This window comes from Natator depressus, chromosome 6, assembly GCF_965152275.1.
Source record: "Natator depressus isolate rNatDep1 chromosome 6, rNatDep2.hap1, whole genome shotgun sequence".
Lineage (NCBI taxonomy): Eukaryota > Metazoa > Chordata > Testudines > Cheloniidae > Natator > Natator depressus.
The window spans coordinates 13,149,920-13,174,133 of NC_134239.1; the positions used below are offsets into that span (position 1 = coordinate 13,149,920).

Genomic DNA, 24,214 nt, shown 5'->3' on the forward strand with positions numbered 1-24,214 from the left:
AGCTGGGGAAGGGAAGCCAAAGGCTGGGCTAGCAGGGAGCTGTGGGTTGGGATTGAGGGGCACCGTTAGAGCTGTGTGTGTGGAGAGGCCAGGGCTGGGATAGCAGGGGGCTGCGGATCAGAATTGAGGGGCACTGTTAGAGCTGTGGAGTAGATCAGCAAGGCCAGGAAATTCCCCGGCAATGGCTGTCCTAGGGCCAGGCTCGTGCACCAGTCTGCCCCTCAGTGCTCACCTCCCCAGCAATTGTTTGCACCGCTTTCTCCCTCTCTGGCCCCGGACCCAGGGCCTCTCGCCTGCGGCCCCATGCAGCCATGTGCAAGGAAACCCAGCTGCTCTTTCACACTAAGGCACAGCCCACGACCTCTGGGCCAGGCCTTGATTGTCTGCTAGAAAGAGGCAGCTGTGAGGAGGAGGGGAGCAAGGAAAGGGTGTGTGGCCTGGGCCCCATTCTGGACAGCCATGGGAGACATTACTGAGCAGGAGGTCTGCTCCCCAGGGCTCCTCTTTTACCCATGCTCAGCGCAGGAGAAGGGTAGAATTTTGCTAGCTATCCACGTCCCTTAGGGCGCAGGCACTTCGCCTTTGGGGCTTAACCCCTCCACAGGCAGAGCCCAGGGCGCACTGTGCTCAAGGTGGGCAGAGATCTGGGGCACTGCCCTAGTGGGTAGGGTCAGAGCAAGGCAGTGGACAACTGAGCCTGCAACATCACACCACTTTCCCATCTTCCTCCTGCCCCCTGCAGCCCTACAGGAGCCTCCCCATCCCCCTCAGCTGAGATCAGCAAAGGGCTGCCAGATGCCTCCCCACCCTCTGCTTCCCAGCCCCACAGCTCTAGGTCTTCCTGCTCCAGGCGTGGCTGCTCCACACTGTGCAACTCTTTCAGTTTTGCTCTGGCATGGGGCCTCCTCAGCCTAGGGAAATTTCTCAGCTGGAAAAGCCAATGCAGGCTGAGTTTGCAGCAGCCAGGGAATCCCCTTTTCTCTGTGTCCCAGCCACAGGCAGGTTCTGACTGGCCTATGATGGGGGCGGGAAATTCCAAGGGCTGACACCAGTCTATTTTCATCTGCTCTCCAGGGGATGGTGCTGCGGGGAACTTTCTGAAAGCATCTGTGGCAGGGCTGATGAGTGTGGATGGGCAGGGGAGTGTGTGGGCTGGGGATGCAGAGATTGTTGTGTTTTCGCTGGGGAACTTTTCAGGGGTAGGTTTCTCTTCCTCTTTTGTGGGGACGGTAAGTCAGATGATTACTCTGGTGACTTAGCTCTGGGCACGCCCAGAGGCCTTGCCTCCACGAAGGACATTGGACAGTCTAACAGTTCCTTTTTTTTGGTGCACATTTAAAAATCAGAGACTTCCTGGAAAAGGAACCTCCACTGGGGAAAGAGTCAAGCCAGCTTTTGGGAGAGAGAGGAGCCGGGAGAGAACACAAGAGGAGCAGGGGCCGCGTCCCACTGAAGGAAGCTCGGCTACAGGACGGCGCAGCCATGGTGCCTTGGCTCTGGGCTCTGCTGATGGCAGCTGGGGTGGACGCCTTGGAGGACGGCTTCCAAGCTTGCAAGAGGGCCCTGAACGTAAGTGTGCTGGAGGTGCTGCCAGGCGGGGGCTGGGACAACCTGCGCAACATGGAGGTGGGGCGAGTGATGAGCCTCAACTATTCGCAATGCCGCACCACGGAGGATGGCGAGTACCTGCTGCCGGATGAGGTGGAAGTGGTGCCGCTCCGGGAGAGCAGGGTGGAGGTGAATGCCGAGCTGATCGAGGACTGGCTCTCCTACACCGACGCTTTTGCCCACTCCATCAATGCTGAGGCCTCCTTCCTGGGCATCCTCAATGGAAAGTTCTCTTCTGGGTGCCAGGAGACCAAGACCCACAATGTCTATGACCAGACGGTCACCACCCGGGTGCAAGTGCGGCACCACATCTACTCGGTGAAGGCCCAGCCGGCCTTCACCCTCCACCCCAGCTTCCGGCACCAGCTCCTGGCCATCGGCAACCAGCTGGAGAACAACCACAGCCAGGCGGCCACGTACCTCGCTGAGCTGCTGGTGCTGAACTATGGCACCCACGTCCTGACCAGGCTGGAGGCCGGAGCCAGCCTGATCCAGGAGGACCAGGTCAAACTGACCTTCCTGCAGGACAAGGTAGCCGAGAAGGCGAGCATCACCGCCTCAGCCTCCGCCACCTTTTTCGGCAAGGTCAACGTGGGGATCGGTGCCGCTGCGCAGGTCCAGGATGAGCTGACCAAGAGCTATCTAGAAAACACGGTGGACTCGCGCATCGAGAGCCGGGGCAGCATGCCCTTCTACCCGGGCATCACGCTCCAGAAGTGGCAGGAGGGGATCCCCAACCACCTAGTGGCCATCGGTAGGGCCGGCCTGCCCCTGCCCTTCTTCATCAGCCCGGAAGCCCTGCCGGAGCTGCCGGCACCCACAGCCAAGAGGGTGACAGCTGTGGTGGACAGGGCCATTCATCTTTATTACGCCATCAACACCCACCCAGGCTGTGTCAAGGCCGACGCCAGCAACTTCAACTTCCAGGCCAACGTGGATGATGGCTCGTGCCTGGGGGCCAGCACCAACTTCACCTTCGGGGGTGTCTTCCAAGAATGCCGCGGGGTGTCGGGCCTGGACGGGGAGGAGATGTGCCAGCCATATAGCACCCAGAACCCACTGACGGGGGGCTTCTCCTGCCCAGAAGGCTTCACACCCATCGCGCTGCACAGCGAGGAGCGCACGGCCAGTAAGCCCCAAGCTGAGTGCCACGAGCAGTGCCACTCCTGCTGGCTCTTCTTCTCCTGCTGCCATAAGGAGTGCGGCGTCCGCTACTACTCCACCACGGTGCGCTTCACAGCCTACTGGTGTGCCGCCACCGGCCCTGTGCCCCAGGACTCTGGCTTCCTCTTCGGGGGGCTGTACAGCGCCGGGGAGGAGAATCCACTCACCGGGGCCCATGCCTGCCCATCCTACTTCTACCCGCTCTCGCTCTTCGGTGGGCTGAAGGTGTGCGTGAGCGACGACTACGAGATGGGCGCCCGCTTCGGCCTGCCCTTCGGTGGCTTTTTCAGCTGCCAGGCCGGCAACCCCTTGGCTGGACCTCTGAAGGGACAGAGCCCTGGGCTCCTTCAGGATTTCTTCTACCAGGATTCTGACACTGCCTACCCCATGAAGTGCCCCCAGGGGTACAGCCAGCACAAAGCCTATCTGAGTGACGGCTGCCAGATCCTCTACTGCCTTCAGGCTGGGAGCCTCTTTGCCCAGAAGCTGGCTCCCATCAAGCTCCCACCCTTCCTCCGCCGGCCGTCCCCCAATGTCAGCGTGGCCGAGACCATCCTGGTTCTGGGAGAGGGCAGCCAGGCCTGGGTGAAGCTGCAGGGCAGTGGACGCTGGCGGCTAGCCAATGTCACCGATGAAAGGGAGATGGCCCAGCTCTTCCAGGCTCAGTCCAGCGTGGGGCCCACGGGGGGCGCTGTGGCTGGCATCTCAGTGGCCGTGACGCTTGTCCTGGCGGCAGCTATTGCGGTGGCTGTCTATGGCACCCGGAGGTACAAGAGCAGGGGGTACCAGGAGGTACAGCCCCCCAGCCATCTAGCAGAAGAGCAAGGGAGCTATGGATCCACCACAATGTCTCTTGGGACTGGCTCAGCCTGAGAGCCTGGGAACTGGGCCAAGGACTCTCCCTGGGGTGAGTTGTGAATGGCTCACACCTCCTGGGTGAGGGGTACGGGGCGTGGCAAGGCTGGGGGAGCAGTAGCTTTTAATCACATGAATGCATTAGTGTTGCAGGCTGCGCTCAGACAGCTCTCTGATGCACCCAGGGACAGTAGCGGCATCTTTAAGAGAAGCCCCATCTGTCTAGAACAGCCCTAGGATCCCCCTGTCAACTGGAAGGAAATTCCTATGTTTACTGGAAGGGGGGCACCATTCCACCCACCAACAGGGACAAAGGAAAGTAGGTGTCTGCCAGTGAGAAAATCTACCTCTTAAAGGGGAAGGGGCCACATATGGATCCCAGGATTGCCAAGCCCCCAGGTTCAAAAATCATGAGATTGATTAAAATAATGTTTTGAGGGATTTGTTTTTCTTTTGTCTTCCTGGGGGTTGCCAGCGTTGCGGGGTCACAGTTCTGAGCACCTCCCTGCCACCTGCAGGGCTGGAAATGTTATTAAAAAACGAAAGCTGAGAATCTCGGGGACTCTTGGGCCTCCAGGAGCTGGGCCTTGATAAATGTACTAAATAGCATAATGAAACCAGTGAGCATTGGCCATGTGGGGATCCCGCCCACCCCCACCAGCCCAGAACAGCCTCTAGGGGATTCTGAGCCTGGCCAGAGACCTTCACCCCAGCTCAGAACTACACCATCTCTCTTGGGGCTGCCATTCTGCCCAACAGCTGCCCACAAGCCTCTGCTGTGGGGCAGGGCTGAGCCTGCAGACCCGAGCCTGCAGACCCTTATAGCAATGCTGAGGTTCCAGATGGAGGAAAACTGGGCGGATTTGGCAGCTGGGGGGAGATTGTGGGATGGTCGGGGTCGGGGATCAGGGTTACTTGTCAGCAGTTTACAGGAAGATTGGGACAGTGCTAGGGAGAGGAGGGGGTTAGGGGCTGTGATGGAGGTTGCATTTTGTGGGGGAGGGGGAGGTGGTGGGGAACAGAAGGATTTTCAGTTGCTTGCTGATAACTGGAGGAGGTAATGGCGAGGCAGGGAGGTGGGGGGATATGAGCGGCCAGTAACAGAAGAGCCATCAGCTTGGGGTAGGTGGCAACCAGCTATGGGGGCTTGGTGGGGAAACGGGAAGGGGGGAGTTTGCAGCAGGGGACGTTGGGAGACATGGGCCCTGGTGGGAATGGGTTGGGGAGCAAGTTAGCAAGCCTGAGGAGGCCAAACTGCAGCACTCTAATGGTTAATGTTCCAGGCTCACCCCACCAAACAGTTTCAGGGCTTTCATTATAGTTCTCTCTCTTCCTTTTATGTTTGGTTGTTTTTTCTTGTGAGTGGGCAGCAGGGACAAATGGATGCTGTGGTGTAATTTGTAGGGGAGGAGGGGGGGACAGCTCAAAGCCAATTACATTGCCATACACCCACCCTTATACCTCTTCCCGGACAAAGTAGAGTGTGTGTGTGTCTCTGTCTCTCTCTCTCAAACCCGTCCTTGGGTCATGCATGGTTGGTTTTTTGCTAACCAAATAAATGCTGCACACATATGGATGTATCCCTTTACATTACTGCCCCCTGTGCTAAGGGAGGGTCTGACAGAGGCCCCAACCACAAGCAGGCAGCACAGGTCCTGGCCCCCTGCCAAACCCTTTCCAGGAGGCTGCACAGGCTAATGGTTAGTGCTGAGAGCTGGGAAGCAGGAGTTTCCTTCTGGTCCCAGCTCTGAGTTGCTCAGCAGCCCCTTGACCGCTAACCTCTGTGTCTCAGTTTTCCCCGTTAACCATGGGGTGATACTTGGGCAGGGCAGTGAGGCAGATTCACTCCTTGTATTTGTAAAGTGTTTTGAGAGGTTGCACTGCAGAAATATTCATCTTTTCCCCACCACCCACCAGGGCAGTGATCCTGGGGGAGTGTATCCCTGTGAATATGGCGCAGGGTGGAAAATTTTAGGAACCACTGTTCTGGGCTGACTATTCTGCATTCCCATGTGTATACAGGGGACATGGTGGGCTAAGGCAGGCCCAGCACTGCGGTCCAGGGGAGGTATTAAGACCCCGCCCACCTGTATTTTCCACACCTTCCTTTCCCCAAGCCACCAAAAGTTTTGTTTGGTACATTCCATGTCTTATTTCCTCAGTATGAAACAGCTGACAGCAATGATCTCCCCAAACTACACTAAACATTTCAACTCCTGCTAAGTCCAAAATATTGTATGTGTCCACAAAAACTAAACAAACCCCCCCAAAAACAAAAAAGTACTCTGTCTCTAACAAAAATTGGTAAAGCAATGTTTTGGGGAGTGAAAAAGCAAAATCATGATATGCCATTTAGGTTCAATTTCTTTCTGCATCTGTTTGTTACATTCAGGAAAAAATAAGAAAACATTCTACAGGCCAAAACAAATCACTCCAAGATCCCCTCTACGAGAAGCAGAGATTGTGAAGTGAGATTGTAAAATTACAGAGCGCCAAGTTTCATGGGTCAGTATTAAAATATCGCCAGTCACAGATTAAATTATTCCTTCTAATTTTTCAAAAGCAAAAAGCCAAAAACCAGTCAGATCTAGACCATCTCACATGTGTCAAAATATTTCATAGAACAGTTCAACCACATAGTACAAACCCAGCCATGGTAGAAGGATAGTGGTTAAAGGTGAGAGGAGGAGGAGAGTGGGCGAGTGAATGTGTGGCAAGGTGGTATGGTCTCTTTTACTTCTTTGTAGAAAAACACATAGGTAGCACATTGTAAGGGATGAAAACTAGAGAAAACCCTTTGTTAGCTACATAGATTTAAAGGCCTGAAAGGGCTGTTTTTCCATATAAAGAAACAAATGCAAAGTTTATTTTTCTGCTTGAGTTTTACGTTCCAAATATCAGGATCAAAGTGGTGTACCTGGTTGGGCACGATAGCTGGAAGGAAGGCGCAGATCTGGATTTTCAGCTCTCAGTTGATTTATTTTTAACAGAGCTCTTCTCTCCCACCTGTTTGCAAAGCACTTGAGTTAAATGCATGCTTAAAACAACAACCCACAGTCTGGATAAAAATCATTTCTCTTCATGCTTAATCTGGATCTTTCATGCCAGATCCTACCACTGTTCACCATCCCTTCAAGGAGGCAGTCAGGAAAACCAGGGCAAACAAAACAGAACATGCTTTTCAAGCCTTCTCTACACATTGGGAGGCTGCTCTTGCCCCGTCTCCAGAGCAGATGCAGGAGGGTGTGTGTGGGGGTAGGGTGGGGGAGGGGTATAGGCTGAGAACAGTCTTCCTGGGAGCCTCAATGGAATTTACTGAGGGCTACACCCACTTTGGGACCCTGAGGGCTGCCCAAAACAGACACAGCAGGGCTCTCCTGGCAGTTGCTCCTCCCTGTTCACAGCTTCCAGGTGGGAGTGTCTGACCCCAAAGCAGCCAGATCAATCAGTCCAGTTTTGTGGGTCACATGGTTAAGGGGCAGGACAGGTGGGCAGATCTCAGCTCCCCTCCTGTGGCTGATGCAAACTTCTTGTGTGACCTTGCCCAATGCCATGCCTCAGTTTTCTCACCTGGAAAATGGGGATCAGGGTCTGGAAAGGGCTTAAGGTCCTAGCCAGACAGTTCTCACGGTTCAGCGAGCCAGCTCCTATAGCATCTTCAGCCACCTGCCCTACGTCAGGCAGAATGGGTCAGCTGCTCACTTGACTTTCACACCCTTGAAGCATCCACCTCTGGGTTTTATCCTGCTGTCCATCACCATAGCATCTGGGCATCATGTCAAACCAACAGCAACAGCACAGGCCCTAGTGGGTTTCATGGAGTATCTGCTGCAGCCGCACATGGCCCCCAGCTCAGGAGCGCCACCAGTCTTGGGCCCCCGTCTCCCCCTTAAGCAGGAGCCGTTACTTCCTGGTAGCTCTCCAAGTGCCAATACACTGGATTAAATGCAGCCAAGGCTGGGAGGGGCGGGAGAGGAGACCCCAACTTCCATGGTCGGGGGGGCAGTGAGATGAAGAAGCTTGTCTGGCCTTCTTCCCTTAAGAGCTCAGCCCCCAGTAGCAAGACCATCAAATAGAGCAACTGTAATCTCAGGGCAGGGGACACATGGTGCTAGGTGGGTACTCGGTTATGGCCTCAGCTGGCCTCAAACCATGTGGGAGGTGGATAGAACTCCCTGCAACAGCTCCAGGTTCCTCCCCAGCCTTCTACCCTTCTCCCTCTGTCTCAGAGAAGCCCCCCATCTCCCTCTCACTGCCCTGGAAGACATTGCTTCCCGCCCCCGCCCCCCAGCAGAGATTTCACTCCACTCCCACCTACATCTGATCTGCTCTGAGCTGTGTCTCCCTCTCATGCCTGCCTCCCCAGTGCGAGGGCTCAGCCTGAGCCCATGGCTGGAATCAGCTGCGGGGCAAGCTGTGTTTTCCCCCAGGAATTGAAATGGGGTGGGGGGGTCAGAGCTGATGAGGGGTGAGACCGTGAGGGTGAAGGGGGGCTGTATGGCACCATAGTAAAAACTGAAAAATGTTTCATGACCATTTTATTAGATTTTAAAATCATCATCACACAAATTAAAGCTGGCTACTCAAGCCTTCTATGAAGCACGACGTCTACATCCTTCTTGGTTTCTTGTTATAATTTTGCACAACTCTTATTTGAACTTCTTGAATGCAATGCATTCATCTTTGGTGGCTTCTCGTGTGTCCGGTACTTCCATTCCTTCATAGAATATCAGGGTTGGAAGGGACCTCAGGAGATCATCTAGTCCAACCCCCTGCTCAAAGCAGGACAAATCCCCAATTTTTGCCCCAGAACCCTAAATGGCCCCCTCAAGGATTGAACTCACAACCCTGGGTTTAGCAAGCCAATGCTCAAACCACTGAGCTATCCCTCCCCATTCAATTGACATGCTCATTAATTCATTCACATGATCAGGCAGAAGGCGATTTCTTTCAAAACACAAAATCGTATTCAATGATGAAAAAGAACACTCAACTGTAGCTGTCGTGACTGGGAGTAGCAAGAGATGAATTCCTACTTCTTTCAGCCCAGGAAACATAGCACGAAGATTGGGTTGAGCCGCTAGTGATGACAAAAAAGTTGAAGTCGAATCTTCATTCGTTCGTCGTATGATATTCCACTCTGTGTTCAAAGTCTCTATTCTGTCCTGAGCACACGGCAGCCCCATTGCTGGTAGTGCCTCACTCCACTCAACTGTCGGTGTTTTATAGGGCAGGGATCTGTAAAAGCTACGCAGAGGTTGAGTAGAATCTAGAAGTCGCTGTTGTAGATTTTTAAGAATCAAGTTTGTGTACTTTTTCAGTTGTCTTAACAAACACTTCTTGTCCTCTTCACTTAAGGATTCAATATAAATGCCTTCATTAGTCAACTTCTGGACTGAAGTCTTGGCTTCTTCCAGACTTACAAGAGAGAGAATGGCGATAGTCTTCTCTGAACATAGTAGTAAAAGTAAATCACCGGTCTCATGACTTAGATCCATCCCATCTTGGTAGATACTTTCCAAAGCCAGTTATAATGGCTGGAGTAATTTTAACACGACAGCCAATGATCGCTCATGAGAAAGCCAGAAGGTTTTCCCAGGTTGGACTAATTTGAACTTCAGTCCCAGTGTATCTTCTATATTTTCCAAGATATTCAGTCTTTTTGGACTCTTGCTGAAAAAAGAATATAATGAAGACATTAAATTTATGGCTTTTTAAATGCCTTTTGAAGAGTCTGCAGCTCAGACTAGCGCTAGTTGGAGAAGATGGCCTCTGCAGTGTGTATAGGAGAGACGAGGGTTACACTTTTCTCTGAGCAAAGCTTGTGCTCCACCATGTCTTCCAGAGAAGTTTGGAGCTCTATCAAATGCACAAGCAGCCATCTGTTTGGGGTCCAACTGACAAGCATTTAACTCTTCTAAGATGTGGGTTGTCACCGATGCAGCCAATCTGTCTTCTATAACTTGACCATCTAGAAATGCATCGACTGGCCTACCACTGACATCAAGATAACGTACACAATGCCTTAGTACTTGATGACCATTTGCATTGGTGCATTCATCAGCCATGTATGCAAATTTTTTGATTGTGGTGAGAGAGTTCTTCACTTTTTCAACCGTTGACTCTTTCACTGTTGCACCACATGCGTCTAGCCAGTCTGTTGAGTTTCTTGCAGAAAGATAGTGAGCATTTGCTGGTCTTGTTTGGAACCAGTGTTCAACTTCAGGATGAACAAGTGACAATGCCCTGAACATTGGCCTCCAGTTTGCAGTGTGTGGTATCTCCTGCTTAAATAGAAAGTATGATGCCATGGCCACGTTTGTTCGCATGAACTGTGTTGTGTAACAGCCTCATTAACACTCACCGGTGTTGTCCTTGGTCAGTGGAGACTCAGAGTTCAGAGGTGCTTTCACATCAGTTCACCTCCCAGGTGTGGGGCAAGAAGGCACCTTGCTCGTTCCTCCAGCTGCTCACTGTTCGCTCTGGCCACTGTTGTTCGTTGTGCCACCGTTCACTCCATCGCTCTGTTGCCAGTGGCCCTGCGCCGTCACCTTCTGCTGCCACCTGCCACTGTGACCTCTGCGAGTTGGTCTCTCGAGGTTCCAACCAGCTCTCAGTGATTTCAGCTGAGCTCTCAGTGAGGGAACCTTGCGGCTAGTGCAGACTGGGCCGTCTCTTCCACAGAAACACTGTCCCACAGCAGCTCTAAGCACTTAGACCTGATTATCAGGGATTTCAGCTGTAGCGGTCACTTAACACAACAACCGACTATCCATGGAGCATAATCAGCTCTGTCTTTAAACAGTGGAGAGGGGCAGGTCAAATCGTACTTGTGACTCAGGCAGACCATCAAGCAAAACACCTGCCCCCTCCCTCTCTCGTGATGCCCTCAGTCGGCACAGGGTAAGTACAGTTCTACTGCCCCTTACTCATACAATAAGAACAACATTTCTTTACCCCTCCCCTCCCCCCGCATTCAAGTGATTTGTAACCCAACCCCAGCCAAAATCTATCACTTGGGCAACACAGCTCTATTTGCTGGATACCTAGGTAGATTAGGTGTGAATGTAAATGCAATCTGGTCCTGAAGCCTTTCCCCCCAGCCCCCAACTCATCACTATCTGTCAGGGAGAACTCATTTAGACTTTGCTTATAAATCATAATTTGAAATTATTAGGTTGGCCAACATCACCGAAATGAATGCTCTGACATGGTCATAAAAAACAAGAGCTGTATAAAGAAGCTAGTCTATGTTCATACTTTTCAAATCTATTATACTTTTTCAGATACACATATTTTATGATACACGTTCTATGCTTTTAAAAAGTGTGTATTAATGTTTCAATTTTAATTCAAATTTCCAAACAATCACTGCATGTAACTAGTTCTCAAAACTGTGGGGGGTGTTGGGGAAATTCGGAGGGGGGGGGGGAACACCCCTGTGGGGGGTGTAGGGATATCCCTGAGAGGGAGGCAGCTCAGTGGGAGAGGGAAGAGGGGGATCCCTGCAGCAGCCCTACCTCCTCTTCCCAGCAGGGCAGCCCCTGCCCCCACCCCTCAGGAGCTGCTCCAGGCTCCAGCCACTTCACAGCTCCCTCCCCACAGTGAGCAAATGGGGCCAGCGGCTTCTAAGCTGAGAAGTGGGAGTCAGGAGACACCTCCTGTCCCCCTCTCTCCACACACATACCCTTCCCCACCCCCCACCCTGTGCTGAGCCACCCCAGAGCCAGAGCCATCCCACCTTCCCATCTGAAGAGGAGGGGGGAATGGACAGAGCAGGCACATCAGGGATTTGAGCTCCCCCACCCCCACCCGGCCATCCTGCCTCTTGCCACAGCAGCTCATTAGCCCTTTGGCACTGGCCAGTGCCCACTTGGTGCCTGCCCCCCCCACCCCCCACGAAGAGCCAGCTGGCTTGCAGAGCCAGCAGAGATGGTTTGGGAATAGGTTCCGCCTATGGCCCAGCTGGCCACGCTGTCGAGGAGGCTGAGCAGGATGCCAGAGTCTAGACTTGGCCCTTGGGTGGCAGGGTACCCCTCCCCCCCGCCAAACCAGCTCTTGGCTTGCTGAAGGGAGGGGGGATGGGGAGGCCACATCTACCCCAGTGGCAGGGAGGCAGACGGCCTCATTCCTTCTGGGACTGGTTCCCATGGGCAGTGCCAGAGCCCTGGCTGTGCTTGGCAACCTGGCGCAGGTCTCGCACGGACCGCACAGTCCAGTGAGCCAGCTCCTGCAGCACCTTCAGCCCCCGCAGCTTCATCTCAAACAAGCTGCGATGGCCTGGGGCCAGCTGCCTCCCAGGCTGGCCTGCCGTGACCCAGCAGCGCCAGTAGCTCCTCCAGCTGGTAGGCCAGGGCCGCCACCTGCAGCAGGATGGACTAGATGGAGGCGTGGAAGTCCGTGTCCAGCGGGGTCAGGTGAAACTTCTGCTCTTCCAGGACCTCACCCAGCAATGTCTGGAATGCCCGGTAGGCCTGCAGGTTGGCGCCCAACCACGCAGCCACCGTCAGCTCGCTCCCTTGCTCCATGGCCGGACCTGGCACACCCTCTACCGAGTCCAGGCTGATGGTCCTGTCTAGCTCCTGCCTCTCCACCTGAGGGGGGAGGTTCAGTAACAGAAAGATCAGCCCTCCACTCTCCCCTATTAGTCCCACCCACTTCCCTCCCTTCTCCACCTCATCAGCTCCCCTTTTCCCCACACCATCAGCCCAGAACCACCCACTCCACCTCACCAGCCCCCGCAGCCAAACCCACTCACTTGTCCTCACCACGCCAACCACTCGCTCCTTTCCTGATAACCAGAATTCATGCCAGGGAGAAGAGAAATCCCAGTGTCACTGAGACAGACTGTACCCCACGTTCACCCTTTTAACAAGACCATGATAAATTTTGTACAAAGTATGCCTTGTGAGATGGTATTTAAAATCATAATCTGCTGAACATTATTGTCCAGGTAAAATGTGTGGGAACATTGTATGTAAAGTTATAAGATTCTACTGTGTAACATTGCTGTGATATGTTCCAGAGTTAGAAAGGCAGGCCCAAACCAGTTCTACAGCGACAAAGACACACTGGCACCCCGGCCACATGTCAGCATAATCAATTGGACAGTCACCTAGTTAAATGGCCATTCTGTGGCAGGAAGAAGGGTGTAAGCATACTTTACATATTGACAATAGGACAACTGGGAGCTTCCATGTAAACAGACTGCCTGTTGCCTGAACCCCAGTTAGAGGTAATCCTCCAAGAGGGGAGACGGGTATAAGAATGGAGAGGACACACAACACAAATCACCTCTCTCCCCCCCCCATCTCTACTCAGGACAGCTACAAAGCTTGAAAGACAAAGGAAACATCTTTGAACTGGGGGAAGAGTCCTGGCTGGGAGGCTTTTCAGCCAAACCAGACTGCTGTAAGCATATACTGAGAAAAATCTTTTGTTTTTAAGTTCACTCAACTTGTTAGGTATTAGCTGGTGTTATGTTTTTATTTTCTTTGTAACCAATTCTGAATTCTATGCCTCATTACTTGTAATCACTGAAAATCTCTCTCTTTCTTTAGTTAATAAACTTGTTTTATCTAAACCATTGTTGTTTGGATTGAAGTGTTTGGGAACATCCACTTGAGATAGCAGGGTCTGTGCATATCATTGTCCTTTGATGAAATTACAACCTTTCTATGAGCTTGTATCATCCAGTGGGTGTTGGGCTGTACAAGATGTACATTTCTGGTGAAAGGTCTGCCACTAGGAATTGGCTGGTGTTACCCTGTATGTAATTCATGAGTGGCTGGCCAGAGCAATCATGTAATACAGCTGGGGGTGATTTTGTATGCTAAAGGCTGTGTGTGAACAGACCAGGAGTGGCGGCTCTCACATCAAGACAGTGTAAAAGGCACCCCAGGCTGGAGTATTGAGGGGAAACAATTGTCCAGCAGTCCAAATTGTACCCTGGGCAATGGCACAGTCACCAATCACTCGTACACCAAGGCAGACCACAGTAGGGCCAGGGAACGAAGAGGAATTTTTATCATGAACCAGCTTGCTACCATCACCGCCCTGGGCCTTGGCTGCTCCACATTGTCTGAATAATGGAGAACTGAGCAAGGAGGAGACAAGAGTTTGCAAAATTGTTGCTAGTGAACCCAGCAGAAGGGACAGAATAGCCTGCCCTTGGCCTAGCTTCTGCTGTTCTGGGTTTGCTTTAGTCAGCCCTTAGCTGGGACAGCTAGGAGGTAGCCACTGGCCAGTGTTGTGTGTCCCTCTGTCTCTGATCCACAGAGGAGATGGGTCTGCTACAGTCTCCACCTACCCAGGCTGGTTCTTTAGCTGAAGATGTAGCAGGTCACAGGTTTAGCTCTGGAAGTCCTTGTTTCAAGGCCTATTGTCAGCGAAAACAGTAGCCAGCCCCTAGATGCTGCCCATGGCAGTACTGGCCATACGTACAGGATAGAGGCCTCTGAAAAAAATGTGTGGAGTGGTGCTGGATAATCAACTGAATAGAAGCTCCCAGGGCGATGCTGTGTCCACAAGAAGTAATGCAATCCTGGGATGTACAAATGGACTCTCAAGGAGATGGGTTATTTTACCTCTGTATTTGACACTGGTACAATCATTGCTGGAATACCACGTCTGGTTCCAGAGCCCACAATTCAAGAAGGATGTTGATAAATTGGAGAGGGATTAAAGAAGAGCCAAGAGAATGATTAAGGGATTGGAAAACCTGCCTTACAGTGAGCAAGGAGCAAGACTCCAGGAGCAAGATCTATTTAGCTTAACAAAAAGAAGATTAAGGGGTGACTTGATCACAGTCTAAGTACCCACATGGGGAACAAATACTAAATAATGGGCTCTTAAATCTAGCAGAGAAAGGTCTAACAATGGCTGCAAGTTGAAGCTAGACAAATTCAGGCTGGAAATAAGGAGTACATTTTTACTGATGAGAGTAATTAACCACTGGAACAATTTATCAAGAGTTGTGGTGGATTCTCCATCACCGACAGTTTTTAAATCAAGATGGGATATTTGTCTCAAAGCTCTGCTCCAGGAATGATTTCAGGGCAGTCCTCTGGCCTGTGTTTTGCAGGAGTCTGACTAAATGATCACAATGGTCCCTTCCAGTGTAATCTATGAATTTGGGGGTCACTCCTCTCCTAAGCAAGCACCAAACCAATGGAAAAGCAAAATTGCAGGAGCTCTGCAGGAGTTGCCCTCTAGAACTGGCTATAAAATCCCTGCTGGAAAGCTCTCTGATGAAAAGTCAGGAGCATTCAAGGAAGGTGTGAGGATTAGGGAAATTTACACCAGGGCTTTTCCAGAGCTTGGCACCCCGTGCTCCTGTGATAGTGCCAGCCCAGATCACCAATGTGCTGGTGGAAAGCGGATTCAGGACCGACTCAGATTCCATGAGCCATCAGCACTGTTTCTTTCTCTAGCAGCGCCCACAAGGTGATGCCATGCCTGAGGCACCTTGAATATTAGCATCCACCTTCCCCCCACCAAGCTCTAGCATCTGTTGAGAAAAACCCAAGGTCCTTCGCCTCCCCCCCACCAAACCTCCCACTGCATTTTGGGGTGAAGGGCAGGAACTTTAACCCATACCCTGCCTGAATTCCCACACCGCCCACAGATGTACATTCCCTCCCACTGAGGGGTCAATTGGAGACCGCTTCAACTTCTGCACAAGGGAAACATGTGACATGTCCTCTCTCCCTGATCCAGAGGGTGGTGATGAGGCCGTAGCAACCTTTATCTCGCTAGTTCAGTCCCCAGAAGGGTGTGCGTGATGCCTGCTTTTAAGCATCAGTCACGTTCTACCTTAGAGGTGGCTGTGTTTCTGCTTCAGGGGTGATAGAAAAGAACAGAACCTGCACTAGAGGTGCAGTAGGACAAAGGAGAAGAGCCCGGATTCTCTGCAACAGGTGGAAGAGACATTGATTACTCATCTCCCTACCAACAAGGAGAGTGGAAAAGCACAGGAGGAATTCAGTCTACACCCTACCTCTATGAGGCTGCACAAGGACCCTTTTGCTCACCTGGCAAATTCCATCCACTGGCTGAGCTGATTGACTGAATACCCCGCCCCCCAGCTCATTATAAACCTGTACCCAACATGCATCCGTATCCAGTATGGGAAGATGACCTCCCTGCCTGGGGGTTGGGTGCAAACTAGAGCCACTCCCTTTGCTTTTAAAGACCGTGTTGGAGCCAGAGCAAGGTGCCACCGTGCGCAGCTGCCAGGCGAGATGTCGCAGTTTGAGCAGCTGAGGGATCGGCCTAAGAGGAAGAGACTCACGTAGGACTCCAGGAGGCTGGCCACATTGGAGCGGATCTTTCCAGCCAGGAGGATGGCGTGGCTGCAGAGGTTGTGGTGTTGGAGGGTCACAGGGGGTTGCTCGGCCAAAGCTGGCTGTCCCAGATGCAGATGGCAGCTAAGCCACAGAGCTCATACAGGGCTGTTTGTGCCACGGCCAAGCCAGAAAAATCCCTTGCTCAGCTCACACATTCCAGCTCTAGAGAGCATTAGCCACTCACGCGCCTCTCTTCCCCACCCCCCCTTCTGTCTCTGAGGCCTGGGGAGAGACCGAACACATCTGCCTTGGAGATCGACAAAGGCAGATTTTTCGTCTCTTACCATGTCCCTCCTCCATGCACCTTCAAGTTGTCTGGCCCAGAATCAGTCTCCCACTCACTCCACCCTTCCTCCCCCACAGCCCGTCTCCCTACAGCTCTAGTCCACTCATCTGCAGCTACATCCGTCCCTCACAACTTGTATGAGGGGTAGTCTATTTTTTGTCAAGGTCCAAATTTCTTGGTCAAGGTAAAGTCAAGGTCCAAACTCCAGAGAAAAGAATAAAAAAGTAAATAAAAAGATTCTGGAGTCTGTTCAAAAGCATCTGGCGATTGGGAGTTGGCCCACGGTGGTATTGACTACCCCTGTTGTATACAGTTGCCAAATGGGTTTCCTGATAATCCCCCACTGAGATGTGAGACAAAGCCTGATACGATCTGTTATTTCCTGCATCCTCCTGGTTCTGTCTGGGAAGTTCTCACTCTTTTTTATCACGCTGAGCCAGGTCTAGTGCCCATAACCCTCTTCCCAGACCTGTAGTCATTTCACTAGCTAATGTTAAGCAATGACAAATCACAGCCAGATAAATGAATATAAGAGAAAATAAGCGTGCATGCTGCATCCACACTTGAATTTTCTTGTCCAGCAAAGGTGGTCTGATCAACAGCCAGAGACCACAACCATTACACAGGGGCCAAGATTTGCAAATATAGGTATCTAAATAAGTGACTTGATATTCCAAAATGCTGAGCACCTTATAACTTTCCATGGCAGTCCACAGGAGCTAGTGGCTGCTCAGCAGTTTTGAAAAACCAAGCCATCCCTTTTAGGCTGGTTTTACAATCTTGGCCAGCGCTCCCCACTAGGTTCTTCTCCTGAGCCCGTCATTGCAGAGGCAATGGATGTTTTCTGTCACCATGGGCTGCTTCCCTCCCCTTGAGCTGAGACTGGAGAGAGCACCACTCACATTGTGGGAGCTCAGGCCCAGAGCCCTCAGCTAAGGGCTCGCAAATCCAGGACAGCATGTGCAGCTCTGTTTCTGCACACCTGCAGGAGTTTATTTGCACCCAGATATGCACTTGGAAAGCTTGTCTCTCTCCTGAGATTCAAAGGGCCCCAATGCTTTTAGTGGTGACTGTGTCCTTCCAGGCAGAAGACAGCCCCTGCACACTCATGTCACCAAACAGCAGACAGCTCAACCCGATTTCCAGACTTTTGACCATGATGCAAACCCCTGATGCAAAGGGAGAAAGCCCCATCCAGCAGGCATGGTACTAGTGCCATCCATCCTTACCACCCACATCCCTGCTTATCTGCAGTCCTCTGGGAATTGAATTGGATATTTACCCTGCTCAAATGTAACTGAAAACTAATAGCTCCCACACTGCTTATACATAACCATGCCCTTCCCCTGTGATCCCAGGATAATCCACTACAACCACTGCAGACAAGCTGCATGCACCAAGACAAAACTTTTATTGTGTTTTCCTTTATACATTTATTTTGGTTATGTCTTACCCAGATTAAGAGAAAATGAGTTGAAAAGCAGAGTATCCCTTTATTATTACATTTTACATTACCCTTTCCCCAAGTTGGGTTCAGGTAGCTACCTGGGCTCCCCCTCTCCCTGTGGAGATTGCTGTGGGACAAGACTTATAGCAATCAAAGGTTTGTCAGCTTATGCATCTCCTCTCCCCAGCTTTCCCCCCCCCCCCCACACTAGAGGGGTGTGCCAATGCAACAGCTGTGTTGCCACCTGGTGGCTACTGCAGGTAGTGCTGCTAAGCAGTATCAAGTTTAACCCCCCTCCCCATTGGCAGGTTTCATGCTAACCCAGGTTGTGTCCCCTGCCTCCCCTCCTGTCCCAGGAGCTGAAGAATGCCCAGCCAGCTTTCAGGAAGCATCAATGCCAGATGGAGTGGCAGCAGAGTGACAGCGGGCAGCTGACGCCCCATGCACAAAGCAAAAGCCCCTCTGCGCAATTCCGTGTCCCGCTATCAAGGTTAAGCTTGCGCGGAAGAGGCAACTCCAATTGCGGAGAGTGCAGCTTACATGAGCGCCCACACTGAACACTAAAAGGAAAGGGTGGGGAGTGATGTTAAGTCAGTCACCACAAACCAGCTTACGTGAAAGGGGAAAGAAGCACCCTAAGCCCAGCTCCCCAACGTGCTCCCACCGCCGGAGAAAAAAATAAATACATGGGGGAAAAAATACAAAAATGTTTATTGCAAACTACTACAATAATTTATTGAAGCAAACTGCATGCGAGTGGTGGGAGAGACACGGAGGGGGAGAAGAGGCAGGAAGGCATTGAGTGTCAGTTTTCCTTTTTTAAACCCGGGGCTGGAAGTTACACAGGTCTCTCCTGCCCTGGAGGTTAGAAGGCTGTGTTTAAGGACAGAAACAATTGGATGAGACCAAAGGGGGGAGGGAGGGAGAAAGGCTAAAACCAGGAGAGTGTGTGGGATGACAGCAAGGAAGTGACAGGGATAGGAAGGACTTCAGAGGTGAATTACCCACTCATTGCTGCCTGCTGGAAATGTGAGAAACTTTCCCTCTACTGGAGAAGTTGAGCAGCCCACATTCTTATTTCCCATGCTAGGTGACTGGGCTGCATCATTCTGTAGGTAAGTCATGGGGCAGTCTCCACAGCACGCTGTCTAGCTATTGCACCACCCCAGAGTGAGATTTCCACCCAACACAGCATTTTAGTGCCATCCTTAGAAATAAAAGGAAATTGATAAGGTTAAGTTCTCCTTTTAGTGTTCCCTGGAAGGCCCGGTCTACACCAGACTTCAAACCAAGTGATGGAGGGTTTCCACAGAGTTCCTGCAGAACTGGTCTGTAGCAGGATCTGGCTGGCTGACCAGCTAGCCAAAGCTAACCTGCACCACAACAGCTTTTAATCATGCAAAGTCAGGACCTAGACTAGAAGAGTTTTGAACACAGGTGTCAGGAATTGGCCACAGCCGTGCTGGCCAGCAAAACCACATATCTAGGGCAAGTTGAAAGCTCTCCATCAAAACTGGTTTTGAGCAAATTATTTAGTTCAATTTTCTGCAGAAAATTTCAGCTTCCTGCTCAAAAGCCAAAATCTTCAATTTGGAAATGTTAAAACTGTTTTGATGTTTATAACTGAAATGAGACATTCCAACATCCCAAATGAAAGTTAGTTTGGTCTCATTTCAACATTAAAGCACATCTTCCTGGGCTGCTGCAAGTTGTAGGTCTGACGCCTTAAGCCCCCATTCCATTCTTAACAACTTATGTTCTCAGCTGGACTACATCTCCCATGATGCACCACAACCATGTCACTAGATGACACACACAACCAATCAATCAGAAAGAGGGAAGAACATGGTGCATCAAGGGAGATTTAGTCTGACCAGGGAACCGAGCCCATAGGGTGACCTGCAGCAGCTCAGGTAAACACAGTTTAATGTTGAACTGACCCAAACTGAAGTGAATTGTTTCACAATATGTTTGACATATGTGGGTCGACCTGACCAGAAACAAGACAGTTTGCTGTGATTTTTCCAAAAGATTTCAGCGGTCAGCCTGTTTCCAGTTTTCAGACAAAATCAAAACGTTCTGTGGTAAATCTCCAATGCAAATGAAATTCTTCTAGTTCGTCAAAATTTTCTGCAGAAAAACTCCATTTTCCAACCAGCTCTACAACAAACAAGTTTTACTGGCTTGGTGTTTAAACAGGGTATTGTAACTTCCTTCCAAACCACGTTGACACGACCAAACAGATTCCTTGCTTTTTCCAAAAAGCAAACAACTGTAAGGTCACTGGGTCACTGCACAAAGTTTGACAATGGACAGAGCAAAGATCTGCGCTCAATACTTAAGATACATTATGTCCTAAACCTTTCTGAGGGACAACAGCTGTCTTAATTACAAGGCTATGCGTTCCCATCTCTCGCTCTTGGGCAAAACCACACCACCATGTCTCATAGAAACAAAGAACATTTGCGAAAGCTGGCCTTGCAAGGAGCATGTGTAGAGGGAACACACCTCATGCTCTGTCCCCAGGGGTGTCCATGCAGGGAGACAAGTTGCCATTCCCGCAACCAGATGTCAGTCAGTCTGCCTCTATTCAAATCAAGTGCAAGATAACTAAGCCCAGTTTCTTCCCCCCATAGCTGTATCTCTTTCAGGAAAGGAGAGGCAGAATTGGATGCAGAATATGATATCCTGCACCACTTAGTTACACATCTGTCAAAAGACTGGAACAAGTTCCTTGGCTAACAGCGCTAATTCTTCCAAAGGCAGGGAGTGAAGATGAATCAGTGAGAAAAAAGGGTTAATGCAAGGAGCTTGGAATAAACTGGGGAGGGAGACACACCACTATATAAGTTGTTTCTGCAGTTCAGAGCCCTAAACTAAGCTAGTCATTCCTCACCGCCTACCCCACCCCAAAGCAAACAACTGCTCCAAAACTCCACAATACAAATGGAGTTCCTCCCATGGGGTCTATCACACTGACCTGTTTACAAACAGCTACTCAGCTTCCCTAGTGCTTTCTTCACCCTGATTATCTTTGTGGTGGGGATCAGCCCTACAGCTGCTGCTCCAGCATGGCTTACCCCTATGAGTTCCACTGATGTAAAGGAGCCCACTCTGGAATAGCCCAATCCACCCCAAAAATGTAATTAAAAATACCAGACCCTCTGATCAATAAATAAGGACTTTCGTTACCACCACACAAAAACGAAACATGTTCAAAGTGCAAATGACTGTCACCAATTGGAGACTTCTCACTGCCTCTCCAACACAGGGCTCTCGTACAGAGCCAAGCCCCAGCATTTCAGCAAGCGAGCACCATCTGAGCGCCAGGGCGTGCCCTCTACTTCCCATCAGTGACAGAGGAGAAGGGTGTGAGAGGCGGGGACAGGTGCTGTTTTACAGCTCACCCTGCTGAGGGGCCCTAAAGTGCCAAGCCAAACTCCCAGACCCAGGAGGAAGAAGACAAGACTGCAAGGATCAGAATGCAGCAATGCATAGAAGTTGGGCAGAGGGAGTCCTAAGAACGAGAAGCTGGTCCAGAGCCCAAACTCCTTCAAGTTTGCAAACAGGGATTTGTTGAGGAGCAGGGAAGGCGCCTGGGTTTGGGGTGAGTGAGGGCCTCTGGCTGCTTCCCTTCACTCGGAGAATTCCTTTGCTCTGTCTCGCTCCAGTAACTGTGGCATCCCCTTTCTGAAAAGGGACAGTAGGACAGAGAAGGGGTCAGGAAGAGGGGGGTGCTGTGATCCACACTGGAGAGGAGCAGGCCCTTCTCTTATTTACTAGTATTTTAAATTTGTTTAACTTCTCTCTTTTTTTTAATAAGTTTCTCCATTTTTTCTTTTAAATACAAAGTCCGAGCTGTCCCAACAACCACGTGCTCCCTGCCTGCTAAGGTCCGGTAGAGTCAGAATCTTCAATCAGAACCTCTGTGGTGGCTCCCAGAATCTCTGTGTTCATGACCAGCCCTTCCGTGCTCCCGCTGCTACCGCCACCAACGAAGATCTTGCCATCGGCCATCAGGCTCATGCGCTCAGCCCCACTGCAGTACGCCTTTGGCATCCCGTCGGGGTTCAGCAGTAGGCACTCGCCAGGGGCAGTGCTTCCCAGGGGGTCAGGGAGGAGGGGAAGGCCCTGGCCATCGGTGGGTGGGGCAATGGACTCTGGACTAGTGCCCAGGATGTCGGTGCTGGTGATTAGGGCGCCTGCATTGGCGGCTAGTGCTTCAGCAATAAGCACCTCTGGGTGGCTCTTGGCCTTATGTGCCACCACGCTGTCCTTCTTCTCAAACTTCTTGCCACAAATGTTGCAGGAGAACTGGTAGAAAGAGTCTGCATCATGCTTTTTCATGTGCCAGTTCAGAGAGGCCTTCTGCCGGCAGGTGAAGCCGCAGATCTCACACCTGGCGAGTGGGAGAAAAAAAGAGAAAGGTCAATATGGGAACGGGACACACAAGGAGGTGCAACAGAGAATGCAGGTATATGATTCTATGATATGAAGCAGAATCACAGACAGGCACATGAGGCAGAGTCAGCTGTGGCCAGGGAAATGTGGCCAGTTGAAGGAGGAAGAGGCATATTTCAAAAGGCAAGACAATGCAGGAGTACTCACTGTAAAGGCTTCTCGCCTGTGTGGATCATCCGGTGCACAGCCAAGTTGTGGGAACTCTTAAATGCCCGGGCACAGTATTCACAGATATAATCTCTTTGATCTGTAAAGCAGCACACACATCTCATCTTAATACTTGCATCTGGATCAGAACCACATGCTTGGGTTGAAAGTCCACTCATCTGAAAGTTGCCCTATGACCCCACTTTTAATTTTGAAGGTTCTTGGGTGAAGCTACCTGAAAGCGAGGCAGCAATTTGAGTGTTAAGAACTGTCTGATCCCACCAGGACTAATGAAGGAGGAAGCATCTCAGGTAGAGCTGATGGGCTTGAATGGGAGTCCTGACCAATCCCACATGCTTGACAAGGTGAAGCTTGAAAAGAGCATCTTAAATGTGGAGAAAACAGGATGACACTGTTGCAAAAAAGCAACCTATATGCCAATAAAATACTGCTACAGTACAAACGCAGAGGCTTATTTCCACCTACTTGCACTGTCTAATGGGTGTGCACAAGCAATTCGACAGCAGTCCCAGCAGGAAGGGAATAACCGCCAGCCACATGCGCTCCCTAGGTTAGACTCTTCCTCACCTCAGGAGAGGTGAGTGTTTTCCCCTCTCCATCCATCCATGGGATGATGGGTTGGATTCAAGTCTCCCCACCTTTCCCAGTACCTGTGTGGTGTTTGGCATGCCGTAGCAGCTGCTTCTGGAGCCGGAAAAGCCGTCCACAAGAGGGATGGGGACACACATATTTCTTCTTCAGCAGATGCTGGTATTTGATGTGATGCTAGGAAAGATGACGAAAAAGTTACAAACCCTCTCCCTGTCTGACTAAAGGAACTGCTGAAAATCAGATCCCAGGTTACAAGGTAAGTTAAGCAACATGACAGACCGTAAGGGCTACAATCTACCTCCTTGTGCATTGCAGGAGAGCTAACAGGATGCAATTATACCAGGCTCTGAGGTCTGATGAAAAGCAGAAATACAGGAGAAGAGGCACATATGGTACAGTTACAACTGGGCTGTGCTTAGCTTCATTACTTGTTACTGGCTAATAACAACACCTAGCTCTTCTATAGTGCTTTTCATCAGTAGAGCTCAAAGCACTTTACAAAAAGAGGTCAGCATATTATCCCCATTTTACAGATAGGGAAACTGAGGCACGGGGAGGGAAAGTGACTTGCCCAAGGTCACCCAATGGGCCTCTGCCAGAGCTAGGAACAGAACCCAAAACTCCTGAGTCCCAGTGCAGTGCACCACCTCCTAAACCAGTGCCTCCCTTAGCAAACTACATTAAAAAGGAACACTGCAGTGAAAGATGAAAGAGTGGCAGCTCCTTGACCCCAGATCCAAACGAGTGGAAGAGCCTGACTGACCTGCAAATAGCGAGGGTGGGCGAGGACTGTGCCGCAGCCTTCCATCTCACACCGTACATACTGTATTGGAGGCTTCTTCCTAAGAAGTACATGGGAGAGTAATGCACAGGGAGGTTAGTTGGAAAATGTGAAGTAGATGCAGTACTAGATTAAACAAGAAAGCCATTGCAGCTCACCAAAAATGTGGAAGTGACATGGTCTCCGGATCAACCATCTTGTGAGTCAGCACATTTCAACTTGTGCTCTCCCCTGTAGCTCTCCACCCCTAGGACTGCTCATGGGTTTTAGCCACGTGCTCATCACCCAAGAGATGACAGTGACAGAACACCTGTAGCCTTATCATTGGCTTCTGCCATGCCACCGACCAACTCAAAATGACCTGACTGCAAGAATCCATCATGGTGGTTTTAGAGTGAGCTACAATTATTTCTAAACTATGCCCAATAAAAACATGTATGAAAATAGCTGGTTCTGAGGGGGTTCTCCACACAAGAAATGGAAAGGACTAAAATCTATAGTAAGGA

The 24,214-nt window shown here is 50.8% G+C and overlaps 2 protein-coding genes and 1 pseudogene across 2 annotated transcripts in view; 1 reads left to right on the plus strand and 2 right to left on the minus strand.

The window, feature by feature from the left end:
- The first annotated feature begins 1,121 nt into the window (after positions 1-1,121).
- LOC141989907 (macrophage-expressed gene 1 protein-like) lies at positions 1,122-3,820 on the plus strand (annotated as a pseudogene).
- A 7,769-nt stretch (positions 3,821-11,589) lies between these two features.
- On the minus strand, positions 11,590-16,274 carry CNTF (ciliary neurotrophic factor). The gene is given in 4 exon segments (XM_074956634.1): positions 11,590-11,912; positions 11,914-12,221; positions 15,920-16,068; positions 16,259-16,274. Coding segments are annotated over 4 exon segments (633 nt in total). The 3' UTR covers positions 11,590-11,752.
- A 1,716-nt stretch (positions 16,275-17,990) lies between these two features.
- ZFP91 (ZFP91 zinc finger protein, atypical E3 ubiquitin ligase) overlaps positions 17,991-24,214 on the minus strand; it is a 32,420-nt gene continuing 26,196 nt past the window's right edge. The window contains exons 8-11 of the mRNA XM_074954510.1: positions 23,691-23,769; positions 22,987-23,101; positions 22,316-22,415; positions 17,991-22,106 (exon numbers count right to left, since the gene is read on the minus strand). Of these exons, the coding sequence (XP_074810611.1) occupies positions 21,596-22,106; positions 22,316-22,415; positions 22,987-23,101; positions 23,691-23,769 (805 nt within the window). The 3' untranslated portion in view covers positions 17,991-21,595. The remainder of the gene's footprint in view (positions 22,107-22,315; positions 22,416-22,986; positions 23,102-23,690; positions 23,770-24,214) is intronic.